The 15,815-nt window shown below is 41.1% G+C and overlaps 1 protein-coding gene across 1 annotated transcript; it reads left to right on the forward strand.

Moving 5' to 3' along the window:
- Positions 1-1,536: 1,536 nt before the first annotated feature.
- On the forward strand, positions 1,537-9,571 carry LOC131229333 (probable mannitol dehydrogenase). The gene is made up of 5 exons (XM_058225273.1): positions 1,537-1,703; positions 4,241-4,354; positions 6,869-7,382; positions 8,799-8,952; positions 9,152-9,571. Exons 1-5 carry the CDS (start codon positions 1,606-1,608, stop codon positions 9,352-9,354), a joined length of 1,083 nt encoding a protein of 360 aa, XP_058081256.1. The 5' UTR covers positions 1,537-1,605; the 3' UTR covers positions 9,355-9,571.
- The last annotated feature ends 6,244 nt before the right edge of the window (positions 9,572-15,815 follow it).

Consider the following 15,815-nt stretch of genomic DNA (forward strand, 5'->3'; position numbering starts at 1 on the left):
TACCATAAAAAAAACAGTGGTGATTGAACACCCTACCACTAAAAACTTCTTAGACTGCACCTTATTGTTTTCGTGGTATTTATTTACCATCTAATCTGTTGATAAGGTCACGTAAGCTTGGATGAAGAGAGAGAGAGAGAAAAAAAAAAAAACAAATATCAGTTTGATCTAAAAAATTGTATGGTCTGTTAATGATAAATCACCACTATTTCCTGTATATATGGTCCACTTGATTACTGGATCTGATTCATTTTTAAGATAATGCCTTAAAATCATCTATAAAATTAGATGGATGGCGTGGATATAGAATACATACATCAAGGTTAGCCAGAAATTAAAACTAAACCGTACCAAGATATTGGTGCTTTTAGATGTATCATGAAAAAATAAGTATGCTAATTTTATTACCTAACTGTTAGACGGAGGATATTTATTGGACGGTTAAAGCTGAAAAATCCAACGGTATTGATGCAAGATACAAGTGCCTACGAATCAGTGGTCAGGATGGTCGGACAAGTGCTAACGAATCTGCTTGTTCAACAAATCAATCTGATTTTTGAACTTTAATGAATTAGAGAAAGTGGGTTATATTTAATCTGTTTAGTGTAAGTCAATATGGAAGCTGATTGGCTGGTGTACCACACACCACCAATTTGGCTGTTGTGTTGATGTGACCAAGTTTTGTGGGTCCCATGTTAAGGTATGAGTTATATCCAAACCGTTTGCCTACTTGGTGAGCTCGTGGTAACCGTTCGTCCGATTGATATGCTAGTCGTGTGGCTAGAGATCACTAAAAATAAGACCGATCAAAAGCTCAATGAAATCCTTTTGGGGGTCACAGAACTTTTGGATCAATATTATATTTGTTTTTCCTCTTTATCTTATGAACAGTTTGGATGTAAAATAAATATTATGGTGGGCCCTATGTTTGTTTTAACGGTGAGAATCATTGTCTCATTGTTATTTATGGTGTGGTCCACCTGAGCTTTGGATATTACTCATTTTTTAAATAAAGATCTAAAATGATTTCAAAAAATGGATGAACGGTGTGGATATGATAAATAGATCATTATGGGCTACGTAACTTTGATATCCTTTGAACCGTTCCTATAGCTGGAAGCTAGAGGAGCGTTGGGTCCTTACCCTTACTCCAGCGGTAAACTCTCAGGAGTTTGAACACATGGTCGAGAGTTCGAGTACCCGTAGGTGGTGAAATCCCACCATGGCGTGAGTGTGTGGTGGTGTGTGTGTGCGTGTGTAAAGAAAAAACAAAAGCTAGAGGAGCGTCAGCGCTCATCTTCACCCGACACGTATCCACATCAGCCAGGTCAGTGTTGCGTGTGGTACATCATCCAATCCACTACCAGTCAATATTTGCCACGGTGGCATTTCTTGGTCCGTACGGGCTACGTATCAAAGCGTCCAGCGAAACCAGAGTATCGAACGCTGCTAACGTCAGTTATGACGGCAGGAGACGGAACCAAACTTGTTTCTGGCCATCCGCCCCCTCCATATTTAAGAGGCGCCTGGCATCATGTCACAGCCACACAACACTCTCTCTCTCTCTCTCTCTCTCTCTCTCTCTTTGAAAGGAAGAAAAGAGAAATGTCGAAATCTCCAGAGGAAGAACACCCTCAGAAGGCGTTTGGGTGGGCTGCAAGAGACTCTTCTGGAGTCCTCTCCCCTTTCAAATTCTCTAGAAGGTATAGTCACCTTTCTCTTTGTTTTCTTTGGAATTCTTGTTCTTTCTTTTCGTGGGTATTTTTGGTATTGTATATGAGATCTCTCTCTCTTCTTAATTTTTTTGGAACCCTCATTTCTTTTCTTTTTGCGTGTTCTTATTGTAATGAGATCTTTCTTTTTATTTTTGGTGGGTATTTTTCGTATTTCTATTCTCTCCCTTAATTGAATGAGATCTTCTTTTTAGTTTCTTTGTAATTTTTCTTCTTATTTTTTGTGAGTTTTTCGGTATTTTCTATGCTGTCTCTCATTGTTCTGGACCTCTCCTAACCTTTTTTCTTTTCTTTTCTTGTATTTTCTTTTATATGTGTTTTTAGTGCAACGAGATCTTTTCTCTCTTCTTAATTTTTGGTATCTTCCACCCCTATATATGATACACATGCACAAAGGCATCCTTCCATGAGAACGTGCACACCTTTCCATACGTGTCATACGCCTAAAATCCGAACGGTCCATGTGATGTGGCACCCCATGAAACCTTCAACGACCGTTCAGATTTTGGGCTCATAGAAACTCACGAGAACTGGTGTGCAACCGAGTATTGGGACATTCGACACACATCGGAAGCCGAGCTGTGTGGGCCCCACCGTGATGCTCGCTCTCATGCCCTAAAGTGATTTCGCAAAATAAAACGATCGATGTGAACATAAGACATGCATCATGGTAGGGCCCACCAAACTTGGTGACCTCAACACACCTGGTGAGGCAATCTCCTTCCATTCCCGTGCAAGCAACTTTACTTTTTTCCAATTAATGTCACATTAATACGTACAGGTGTGCAATTAATGGACACATTTGATCGATCACCTGGTGAGCCACGCTGTATTCATGGACAACGGACGGTCTGATCTAACATGCAGGTGTGGCCCACCAGGGATCGGATGAGCCTGATTTTCTAAAATGATATTTTCATGGTGGTACCGGTTGTTTTCATGGTACTGATTCACAATAAAAGTGGTATATAAAGATGGTGCGGTTCCACAAGTTGAAGAAAGTGGAACATGCTTTTAAACAAAGGGTGTGGAGCACATACTGTCACTTCCCAATAACAGTGGTAGCTGTAAAAGGCTTTTCGCAATATCAGGTTACACGATTTATTGCTTGCCAGTAGAACATGAAAACCCCCTTTGTTATATTGGGCACATCATACATTTAATGTAATAGTACTCATAAAGTCAATGATGATGTGGACAAAACACAGCCAAGGAAAATGATATACTTGTCACGGACCCGGATTCTCACCTTCAAAGAAATAAAAATAAAAACTTGTTCTTCTATGGGGTAAAACCTTTTGAGGCCTCTTTGGGAGCATGGATTTGGATCCTCTGGTTTGAAATCTTCTTGTGTTTAGCACTCTAGATTAGGAATCAACTTTAATCCAAAATAGTTATGCATAGTATGCTAATAGTAGTTGGAATTTAATTACTAAATTAGCTTTAATATCTTTAATTAGTGAACATATGTAATGTTTAATACAATGGTTGCAATAAGCCTATTGAAATATATGTTTCGCTCGAAAATGATGAAATTACATGTCTCGGATGGGCCACAAGTATAAAATTATGTCCGAGTAATTGACTAACTAATGATTTTTAATTGTTAATTTATGTTGTACTGGTGCTGATCATCGCATTAAAATAATTATAATGATGCAACTGATAATTCAATTGTTTTGGAACATTATTAGTGGCCCATGTATCCAATAAAATAATATTAAGGTGACATATATGTTACACATGCAACTATCGAAAGAATTTTAGATATTATCCCAATCCCTTTTTTAAATTCCACTATTGTTGGTCGTCATAAAGTGAATGTATCCCACGGATCAGTAAAAAGAGATTATAAACATTACTCGTGTACTTTCCTGACATTCATTGTTGCCGACTCCCAGTCAGCTGGGTAATTTTGGGCGCGGTTTCCGGATCCACGGAGGTGTTTGGGACCCTATGGGGCTTACATGGATGGATGTCTTAAATCCACACCGTCCAACCATTTTAAAAGCACATTTTTAAGGCATGATCCCAAAATTAAAGCTGACCAAATCTTCGGTGGACCACATCAGAGGAAGCAGTCATGATTGAATCCTACCAATAAAAACTTCATAAATTCTAACAGAATATTTGTTTGCTATCCAACCTATTGATAAGGTTACAAAAACCTAAACGAAGAAGTCGCACAAATATCATCTATGATCCGAAGCTTTTGTGACCCCCGGTAAGTTTTTTAAGGGCCAATTATATGGTTTCATTTACTATAGTCCATTTAAGATTTGGATCTGCTTCATTTTTTTGGTTCATGCCCTAAGGCATGGATGTAATTACATACATCATGGTGTGCCCCACCCGCCCCGGATCCATCCAAGCCGTGCCCGATACTTTTTTCTCTTTCGTGGTGGGCCACGCTGCGAAGGACAGCGGACACGTGTCCTAATTTTGTGGGAGCTTTACAGACATTTTTAATAGAAAATATTTTTATCTGAGTTGTGATGTGTTTGTAGGGCCAATGGCGACGATGATGTCACGCTCAAGATTCTCTACTGCGGAATCTGCCATTCGGATCTTCACGCTGTTAAAAACGAATGGGGAAATTCCGTCTACCCCTTGCTCCCAGGGTAAGATCGTCTTAACGCCGTTATTTATTGTTTCTAGAAAGGGAATATAATATGAAAAGGCAATTCGCGCGAGGGGATATGAAAAAGGTGATTTGTAGGACGCTAATGTGAAATGTCCAAGCCGTTCTCAGGTGAGGCCCACTCACTTTGAACATGATCTGAACCGCTAAATGGTGTCTGGATGGTCCAAAGAGGGAAAGGTAAAAAGGAAGAAGCAAGGATCCATGCTCAACCTACACGTTGCGGTGGACCTTATAAGGGAACCAAAAGGACCTTCCTACTGTTGATCATTTGAAAGGTGGGCCAATGAATGGCTCGGATATTTACGCGTGTGCTTCGCTGGCGTGTGAAACGACCCTTTATCCCCTCTCCCTTATAATAATCAAGCACACGTGCAGACCCAACTGTGTTGGAAAGATAAGCTTTTTATCTCCTTGTGGAAAGGAACCGTTAACATCTCCATCATCCACCTGTCATAAGTGCAACGCAATTCATACCACAAGATTGGAAGGTCAGGATCTCCGATCAGTGGCACCTTCAGGATGGTCATCCATCCGTAAGATGGCCATGAATCTATCTTATTTGCCACTCATATTAATAAGGTGACACAAGCATGCAGGCATGGATGAAGGGGAAAACACAAATATCAGGTAGATCCAATACTTTTTTCCTGTGGTGTGATTCACATGAGATTTGGAATTCCTTCATTTTTGGGGCCATGACTTAAAATTGAACTGGTAAATGGATGAACGGCATGGATATGAAACATATACACGGTGGGTTTCACAGTCCCAGGACCACCGAACTAAGAGGCTTTCCAGGTGCACCGAAGCAACGTCTATTTTATATGGAAGGCGGTGCCCCCCGGCAGTCGGCAATGCCATCACTGAGCGCGACTTGACTGCGACTCCCGGTAACAGCAACGTGGGTGAGACCCTGACTATAGAGCCCACCTTTAGGTATGCAATGAATATCTACACTGTACATCTATTTTTTAGGCTTATTTTAAGATATGGTCCAAAAAATGAAGTAGATACAAATTTTAGGTGAAACACACCATGGAAATTACACAATGCTGAATACTTCCTACCGTCCACATTAATGTTTGTTGACCATCCAACATGTTGATAAAGTCGCATTAAAAGAAATATAAATACTAGTTTAATCTAAAATATTTGTGGCCACAAAAGGTTTTTAATACTCAATAACCAATATTTTCTGTAACGTGGTCACCAAAAATTTGTTTCTATTTAAGATTTGGGACCATGGCTTAAATTAAGCTGGAAAAACAGATGAAGTGCGTGAATATACATTGCCGAGGTGGCCCCTATAGTCAGGGTCTCACCACATCGATTAGGTGAGACCCGGGATCCACTGGTTGAGATCCTGATTGTGGGGCCCACTGTGATGTATGTGACTACATCCACACCATCCATCCACAGTGGAAGCTCATTTTAAGACATGCTCCAAAAAATGAAGCAGATCCAACTCTCAGGTGGACCATAATACATGAAACAGTGGTAATCGACCATTAAAACTTTTTGCGGACCACAAAAGTTTTGTATAAAACTGATATTTGTGTAGTCTCTTCATCTAGATCTTTTTTATCTTATCAACAGGTTGGATGGCAAATAAACATTTCAGTGACCCCATGAAGTTTTTAATGATGGGGATTCAATCATTAATGCTTCTTGTGGTATGGTCCACATAAGATTTAGATCTACTTCATTTTTGGGATCATGCCCTAAAATGAGCTTTCTAAACAGTTGGACCGACTGTGTTGATTTAAGGCACATTCATCATTGTGAGCCCCATAGTCAGGGGTCCCACCCACAGTGGATTTCTGGTCTCACCTAATCCTCTCCCCATCTCTGGTTCCGGGACCGCAGCCAAGTCTTTCTTGCCATCACTGTTCTCGCGAGATGCACGTGGTCCCTCTAATGCGTGAAACCCGTGTTATAGTCTTATAGATCAATGACCGAAAGCTACCCTATCATGCATAAATGTACGGTTTTAATTAGTAGGGCCCATCATAATGTTTATTTTCCATCTAATTTATTCATAAGATCACACAAACTTTGGACCAAGAAGAAAAACAAATATCATACCAATCCAAAACTTCTATGACCCCCAAAAAAGTTCAATGATAGACGTTGAATCCCCCACTTCTTTTTGCAGTGTGGTCCACTTGATCTTTGGATTTGTCTTATTTTTTATTTCAAGACTTAAGACTAGCTCTCCAAATGGAAGGACAGTTGGGATATAACACATACCTCATGATGAGACCCACATAACTTGGTGACGTCAGCACACCAGCTTGATCGGTGACGTGGGTACACCAGCCAATCCGCTTCCTTTCCACAGGGACCCCACTTGAAATCTCACTAAGTTGACTCATCCGATTTTCGAATCAAATCAGCATGTGTTAGAACTATATATGGTCAAAAGACCCTACCCACTTCATCATCATTTAAAGAACCATCAGAAATTAATGTAAGCCATCTGTTCCTGCAGGCATGAGATCGTGGGTATAGTGACCGAAGTGGGGTCCAAGGTATCAAAATTCAACGTTGGAGATAAGGCGGGCGTCGGGTGCATGGTTGGATCCTGCAAATCATGCTCCAGCTGCGAGCAAGGCTCGGAGAACTACTGTCCCAAGATGATCCTCACCTACAATTCCACGTACCACGATGGCACTATGACGTACGGTGGATACTCCGATTTTCTGGTGGTCAATCAGAACTTTGTGATCCACTTCCCTGAGAGCTTGCCACTTGATGGGGCCGCGCCGCTATTGTGCGCCGGTATTACAGTGTACAGTCCAATGAGGTATTACGGGCTCAGTGAGCCAGGCAAGCATCTAGGAGTGGCTGGGCTCGGTGGACTCGGTCATGTAGCAGTTAAGTTTGCCAAGGCCTTTGGGTTGAAGGTCACTGTAATCAGTACATCCCCCAACAAGGAGAAGGAAGCAATCGAACGACTCGGTGCTGACTCATTCCTGGTCAGCCGTGACCCGGCACAGATGCAGGTGAGTCAGGGTTCGTGTGACTGACATGGCCATGCATGTGTGTTTCAATCTATCCAAAAACCCACACACATCAAAATTAGGGCTGTAAATGAGTAGAGCTAGCTCGAAAAGCTCGCTCGACTCGGCTCGAGTCAGCTCGGATTGACTCGGCTTGAAAGGTCGACTCGGGGCGAGTCAAGCTTATTTTCTAGAGCTCGGGTTAAGTTCGAGCCAAGTTTGAGCATGGTGCATTTCAACTCGAGTCGACTCGAAGCTCAAGCTCGACTTGGCTAGAGTAATATATTTTATTAATATATTATAATATTATAAATATATATATAGGGAAAAGGTACTATGCGCTCGACCTCACGATAAGCTCCCTTGAGGTCGAGCTGTGTGGGCCCCACCGTGATGTGTGTCGACCATCAACACCGTGCATTTGATGGGTCCCCTTTAAATTATGGGATATCCCAAAAATCAGCCGTATACGGAACTCAGGTGGGCCATACCATCTAAAATCATGTGAAGACACCGTTAAAACATATAAAAGCACTTGGTGGGCCCACCTGAAATTTGCATGCATCTAAAACTTGGTCTGAACCCTCATCCAAGTGAGACACACATAATGGATGGGCTGAATTTGCAAACCACATCTCATTGGGCCCAAAAAATAGTTATGAATGTTTTAATGGTGCACGGCCCCTCTCCACTTCTGTATGTGGTGTGGCCCACACAAGTAATAGATTGACTTGATTTTTGAGATCTAGGCCCACGATGGAATGGTGCATCTGACTGATGGGGTACATGTTCGAAATGCATCACGGTGGGGCCTACACAGCTCAACTTCATGGGACGGACTCGTGAGGTCGAGTGCCTAGTGACTTTTCCCTATATATATATATATATATATATATATATATATATATATATATATATATATATATATATAACTTTAAAAAAAAAAAAAAAAGAAGTTAAAACGAAAAAACCCTACCTAGCCCTACCCGTCCCATTCTCTCTCATTCATATTTTAGCCAAAAATATAATAAATTGACATATGAAGAAGCTCGACTCAAGAGAAACTTGATTGGACTCGTACCACTAGCTCGACTCGACAGCTTTGATAAACAAGCCAAGCTTCAATGTTGAGCTCGAGGGTGAACTCGAGTATAGCATGGATGAGTCGAGCCAAGCTTGGCCCACCTCTGACTCGACTCGCCACGCCTCAATGTACAGCCCTAATAACAATTGAACCATGACTACTGGAAGTGGGCCCCACTTAATTTTAAGGGCAATGTAAGTGAGGCCTATCATTCTTGGATTAAAATGGCGATGATTTACTTAGCAATCTGTTATTAGGATTGAAAAGGTCATGTAATTATGACCCAGTTAACATTATACGGTGATGATTTATTCGTTTCATATTTTATGGTGTAGGCTGCCATGGGCACCATGGATGGTATCATCGATACGGTCTCGGCGGTCCACCCGATCCTGCCGTTGATAGGCCTGCTGAAGACTAATGGGAAGCTGGTTATGTTGGGTGCACCAGAGAAGCCTCTTGAGCTACCGGTATTCCCACTGCTTTTCGGTAAGTAAACATCCTTTCATTGTCTTTAACTGTCCTATAAATGTGTAATTCAAATATTTAGTGAAGGCTGCGTTTGGCTGCACCAAATTTCATGAATCATGATATTTAACATTGTAAAATTTCATGATCACAAATGAACGGGCTGGAAGATCGTTGCCCATCTATTATTTTCCCCACTGACATTGTTCTGATTTTGCAGGGAGGAAGGCCGTGGCAGGAAGTGTCATTGGAGGAATCAAAGAGACCCAAGAGATGATTGACTTTGCCGCCAAGCACAACATCACAGCGGACATTGAAGTTATTCAGATGGACTACGTGAACACGGCCATGGAGCGGCTTGCGAAGGCGGACGTACGATACCGGTTCGTCATCGATGTGGGGAATACCTTGAAATCTCCGTGAACCGCCGATTTGAATCAGCATCCATGTGGCCCACCAGTCATATAGTTTTTAGGGTGCTATGTTTTCGTTGGTTTGAGTCAGAATCTATGTTGTCCACATAGTCATGTGTTTGGTCGCATGTTTTTTGTTGTTACATATGCCCGGATTCTTGCTAGGTACACGACCTTTTTTTTCTTAGGTTTTCATTGCTATTAAAGGCTACATGAGTATCACATTCTATTGGTAATAATTTTAGTTTGTAGTGGTCAACATGGCTGCAAGGTAATATAAATCAAACACATGAAACATGATTTAATACATGGGGATTAGTCGAAAAAGGTTTCCAGGTGACCCTTGCCCTACCTTGATGTGTGTGTTTTATGACGTAGATTCAATGAATTTGGAGAACCATGTTAGGCTGTAAGATTTGATTGGGTCACGTGCTGCTGTGAGAGTTTAGCCATAGTAACAAAGCTAATGACTTAAATGCAAAGTGGATTATTTGCGACTGTGACTATAGAGCCCACCCTGATGTATAGTCCACATGTGATGTTGGTTTATTTTTTTGCATCATTTTAGGGCATGAGACAAAAAAATGAAGTAAATCCATATCTCAGGTGGACCACATTACAAGAAACAATGATGATTAACCATTAAAAACTTATTGTGGGCCACAAGTTTTGAATGAAAATGATATTCAATTTTTCCCTTCATCCTTATCTATATGACCTTATCAACAGGTTGGATGGCAAATAAACATTATCATAAGCTTTGAAAAGTTTTAAGTGGTGGGCATTCAATCACTACTATTTCTCATAAGACTTGTATGTACTTTAGTTTTGGGTTCATGCCCCAATTTGAACGGGCAACACCGATGGAGGGTGTGGATATACTGCACATACATCAAGGTGGACCCCATGGTCAGGGCCAGACCATGATAGGTGAGGCTGGGCAGCATTTAACCCGCGTGGATGTACTACACATACATCAAGGATGGCCACACAGTCAGGGCCACACCATGTTTGGTGAGGCCGGGGCCGCACCTAATTGGCACCCCTTACCAACATGCTTGGCTGAAGCTATCTCCATATTATGGCCGGTACCACCACCGGAAGAGTGGAATAATGACACCCACCATTGAAATCTTCCTAAGGCCCACCTTGATATTTATTTGTCATCCAACTTGTTGATAAGGTCACACTGACTTGGATGAAGGGAACATATATACAAATATTAGCTTGATCCAAAACTTTTATGACCCGAGAAGCCCTTAATGGTGGGTGCTGAATCGCCATTGTTTCCTGTGGTGTGGTTCATTATTCTTTGGATCTGTTTTATTTATGTACTCATGCCCTAAAATTCATTACATGCACACTAGGCAATCGAAGCTTGTGGAGACCTTGTGCAACATAACAACGAAAAATAAAAAGGAGAAAATGGGCCCCAACAAGGAAAGAGAGGAAAGGCGTTGAGAGTAAATTCCAACTCGAAAAAATATCACACTACATTGCTTCCTTTTCTCCACGTTCTTCTTTTTTTTCTTCTCACGGTTTAACTCGTGCTTTTGGCATTATTTCCAATTGACGCCAATCGATGTGCCAACCATCATAATGCTTATGATAATCGGACGGGATCTACTAAACACGCATGTATGTAAACATCTCACTTATATAAACACATCCTATATATATATATATATTGATGCAAAATTTTGGATCATCCTCCGCCAAGCTCTATGTGCTCGAAGCGAACCCTGATCCTGCACAGAACGGTAATCATAAGAGACCCTAGCTCAAGCAGGGGACCTTCTGATGCCAAAGTTAGGCTAAGGAAACCAGGTCTAAGTAGTGTAGAGTAGAGTAAGGGTACAATATGTTGCGTACCTGTTGCAATGGGTTTCTCTGGTATTTATACCTGTGGATCGAAGGGATCGTTACTATTAAACTCGGCACGATCCATTCTATCAAGCGAGCATTACGCACGCACAAATGTGGACCATTACCCTTAGATTGTGCTCCGGATTATTCTTCCATATGCCTTATTGAGTTGTATCTCTGAATGTGGTCTTTGGCCACGTTGCTACCTGAGCTAGACCCGCGACTCGGATCTCCGAGCCCATGATGGGACTAACCTTCTCGGACCTTGGACTTAACATATCCAAGCCCCTGGTTGGAGGTACATTGGGCAGGTGTGCGGTGGCCTCTTTTGCATTTCGAGTTAACATGCGAACTTAGAGCAGGTTGGCTCAGGCGTACTACCACTGTTCTGAGGTCCTGCTCATCGGACGCTTGACTACTTAATCTCGGGTCGGTGTCGTAGCTCTACAAGAGCCTTCAAAATTGCCTCGGGTCGGCCGTGGTCAATCCGAGACTTTGCCCCTTGACATTTCTATTTCAATCCGACGTGACTCAGTTCAGATTCACCCATAACAATATATATATCTATATATATATATATATATATATATATATATATATATATATATAAGAGAGAGAGAGAGAGAGAGAGAGAGGTCTCAACTCCAACTGCTGGAACAAGTTGTGGTTCACCCAGCGGATAACTACTCATTTCTCATTTACGTGGAACATCCAACCCTTTCAATAGGTTAAACTCAACCACGAGAATTACTTGTGCAAAAGATCAGCCCCATCTACACATCAAATGGGCCAAACCACAGGAAACAATGTCTAGCTGTTGATAAATAACAAAATAAAAATATGGTACACTTAATGAGTGTATGGAGACCTTTCCATGCAACTGGCTGATGGGATGGTTACAATGGCCTAGTGAATGTTGATTCTGAATGTACCTATTTTTTTGTGTAAATGATCTTGTCCGTTCATAGTGAAGGCCATTGATCAAACGGTTAATAATAATTATCAGATCTGTATGAGACTGATCTTTGCTATGCTAACCTGTGTTATATATTACCTCTGATTACTTTGTTTTCAGGGCTAACGGAGATAATGATGTGACTTTGAAGATACTATACCATGGAATTTGCCACTCGGATTTTCTTGCCATAAAGGAAGAATGAGGGCCGTACACCTACTTCATCTTCCCTACGTGTGCCACATTTCTGCTCCCGATTGCATTGTGTGAGGTTTGGGCTGGGCCGGGTCCAATACTATATGGTCCAAGGACCAGGCCCAGCAAGGGCTCCTATCAACAAATCTCATTCTCGGCGGTCTTTCAGCCTGGACAGGAAAATCTCACAAAAAATAAAATATAATTGAAAATATATATTGTAAATTAATTAAGAATATATATAATGAGTTGTTTGAGAATTTTACTACTTTTCTTGTTAAAATCATAATAAAAAATGTGAAATTTTAAATTTTACCAATATTTTGAAAATCTCATGACAATATCTGTTACTATGAGAAATTTTAAATTTTACCAATATATAATGTGAAATTTTATAACGTCCGTGATGCTTGCCGCATTGCAGGCCAAGCCCAAGAACCCAAATAAAAATTAGTGAGACATGGGCCCAACCTATCCAAGCCCAAAATTGATCACATGTATGTTACCTACAATGAATGTTTCTGATCCATCCCTTAATTAAGTGGGCCACACATGCATAAAGAAATAGGTATTACAATATATATATATATATATATATATATATATATATATATATATATATATATATATATATATATATATATAACTCAAGGTTTAAATGCAAGATGCATTAGTTACATTAATAATGATTGGAATACAAAGCCCGGTGTGAAAATGTCATCGCATTAATCACCTCCGTTGAAGAGTCTAAAATACGGGACCCCCCACTCTGATATCAATTTGATACAGGACAATTAACCACTTGCTCTAAAAAAATCAAACTATTAGAGCATGGCGAATTAATCCATTTTATCTCATAGCCTAGGCTCCAAGTCTATAAGTTAGATCTTTGGCCGAACCCTCCTCGTGAGCCCCAAATCCATGGGTTACGCCTAACACGAGCTACTTGCTTCACACGGCCCCAAATCTATAGGTTCTACAGGCCACCCACATCGAGTGTGCTCCTGCATCCCATAGGCCACCCCACCTGAGCTCGGTGTGAAAATACCCCGCATTACCCCATCAATGTGGTATGGCGTGAAAAGGAAAGTGGTTAGTTAATCAGGTGGGCCCAACTTTGGCTGGTTGTTCAATCATGGCTAGTTCAGTCATGAGGTGGGCCACCGGTGTCCAATGAATATAGATCGATGGTCAAGTTTTTTGACCCTATCTTTTCATCATACAAGTGTGGCTCACATGACGAACGAATTGGCCTGATCATTTGGCCATCGGAGATGTACAGTGGGGGCCACAAGATGAGGGGCTTAGATATCGCACGCAAGTAAGATCTTAGCCCATCATATTAACACCTTTTCGTTGAGTGTCAACCATGGCTTGTGTCTCTTCTCAAACGTCCATTTGTAGCCCAAAATTCGAAAGCTTAGAACTGTCCAGTCTAGGAGACATTTTATACATGGTCCATACACAGTGCGAAAGGAAAATATTCGACTTAGGTTGAAAATCACATTCAACGGACGATCCTAGCCATCAATTTCTTCTGTTGAATCCATTTTCACCCTGACTATCCATTCAAAGGCCACCGCCCATATGATACAATCATCCACTTTTTTGTGATTTTCAGCTGCAACTCATCCTCACAGAGGACCTACTATATGGACGGTCAGGATCCACTGCTTCACCTTCCACTTGTGGAAAGCGCCCCTCTTTTCTAATCCATCAAGTTCAAAGCAACTCTAGGGCGTTGGATGAGTGATCCGCATTCGTAGCACAATATCTAACATGTGACAGGTAAGCTGGTGAATCCGGACCATCCATCAAGTAGCATCCATCCACTGATCAGGCGCAAGTGATCCAAACCATCCAAGCCTGAAGATAATCAAAACAGCAAGAGAGAAACCTCCTCACGTTTTGCATCATCCACACGTGTGTGACACCTTCGCACAAACATCACGGTGGGCCCAGATAGCTTCCCCCAGCGTCGACAGGGACTAAGTGATGTATAGGTTTTATCCACACCGTCCATCTATTTTTCCTCGTCATTTTAGGGTACAAACTCATAAAATAGGTATCTGCAATACTCAATTGGACAACACAGTGGGGATTAAATACCCACTATATATATATATATATATATATATATATATATAGAGAGAGAGAGAGAGAGAGAGAGAGAGAGAGAGAGAGAGCCGATCTCGTACAAACCATACTGCACGTAATTTATGTGCGAGCCTTCGTGTACGCCGTAGGATGAGGAAAGCGGCTGAGATTCCACTTCGTTGATAGAGTGAGACTCTCTCCTACGTTCGCAAAGAGAAATTTGGAATTGCAGCTTGCCTTCGTGTACGCCGTAGGATGAGAAAAGCGGCTGAAATTTCACTTCGTTGATAAAGCGAGACTCTCTCCTACGTTCGCCGAGAGAAATTTGGAATTGCTGCCCGAGAACATGAAGATCATGTGAAAGGATTTTGTGTAGGCCTACTATAATGTTTGTAATAAATCAAACCTGTCCATCCGTTTTTTTAAATCATTTTAAGTTATGCGACCAAGAATGAAGAGGTTATAAAAATTAAATAGGCCACATGAGAGGAAGCAGTGGGAATTTAGTGACCACCATTGAAGTTTACAGTGTTGAGCCCGTAATTGAAGCACATGCACGGATCAATTAGATCATACACTTTATAGGCTCCATAGTGATGTTTATTTATCATCCAACATGTTCATAAGATCATACAACATCGATGAAGGTAAAATACAAATATAAGCTTGATTCAAAACTTACGTTACTCTCAGGAATTCTTTGAAAGGTGGTTGTTCAATTCAACTGTTTCCAGGTGTGGTCAATTTGATCATTTAATTTGCCTGATTTTTTGTGTCAAAATGAATGGACGGAGAGGATAAAATAAATAAATCATGGTGGACTGACCGAGTTTACTCAGTACGCTAAGCATAGGATTCTGGACCTCTGTTTGCGAAAGCACGACTCTCCGTGCACAGATTAGATAATGAAAAGTTGAGAAGCAAGACTTGCTAACAAGTGACGTCACCAATTTCCGTGGGCCCACTATAATGTATGTTTTGTATGTTTTGTATCCACACCTTTTATCCATTTGGAGAGATCGTTTTAGGGTAACATCCAAAGAACAAGTTAAATCCAAATCTCCAGTGGACCCCAGCACAGAAAACAGTGGGGACAATGACATCCACCGTTAAAAACTTCTAAAGGCCATAGAAGTTTTAGATTAAGATGATATTTGTGTTTTCCCTTCTTTCATGTATTTTTTAAATTTTGAACGGGTTAGATTTCAAATAAACATTATGGTGGGCATTAGGACAGTTTCAACAGTGGGAATCACTTCCCCACTGTTTTCTGTGGTGGGTCCACTACAGATTTCCGACTTTCATGCTTTTTTCCTTATTTGCCATACTGATTGGTCCATCTCAATCACAGATGTAAT

The sequence above is a fragment of the Magnolia sinica genome, chromosome 16 (genome assembly GCF_029962835.1).
Source record: "Magnolia sinica isolate HGM2019 chromosome 16, MsV1, whole genome shotgun sequence".
In the NCBI taxonomy this organism is placed as follows: Eukaryota; Viridiplantae; Streptophyta; class Magnoliopsida; order Magnoliales; family Magnoliaceae; genus Magnolia; species Magnolia sinica.

Excerpts from the sequence above, each read along its gene's own strand:
- LOC131229333 (XM_058225273.1), top strand. The coding sequence starts at position 1,606 with ATGTCGAAATCTCCAGAGGAAGAACACCCTCAGAAGGCGTTTGGGTGG. Across the intron at positions 7,383-8,798 it reads GTGACCCGGCACAGATGCAG|GCTGCCATGGGCACCATGGA; the intron begins GTGAGTCAGGGT and ends TTTATGGTGTAG. Across the intron at positions 8,953-9,151 it reads GGTATTCCCACTGCTTTTCG|GGAGGAAGGCCGTGGCAGGA; the intron begins GTAAGTAAACAT and ends CTGATTTTGCAG.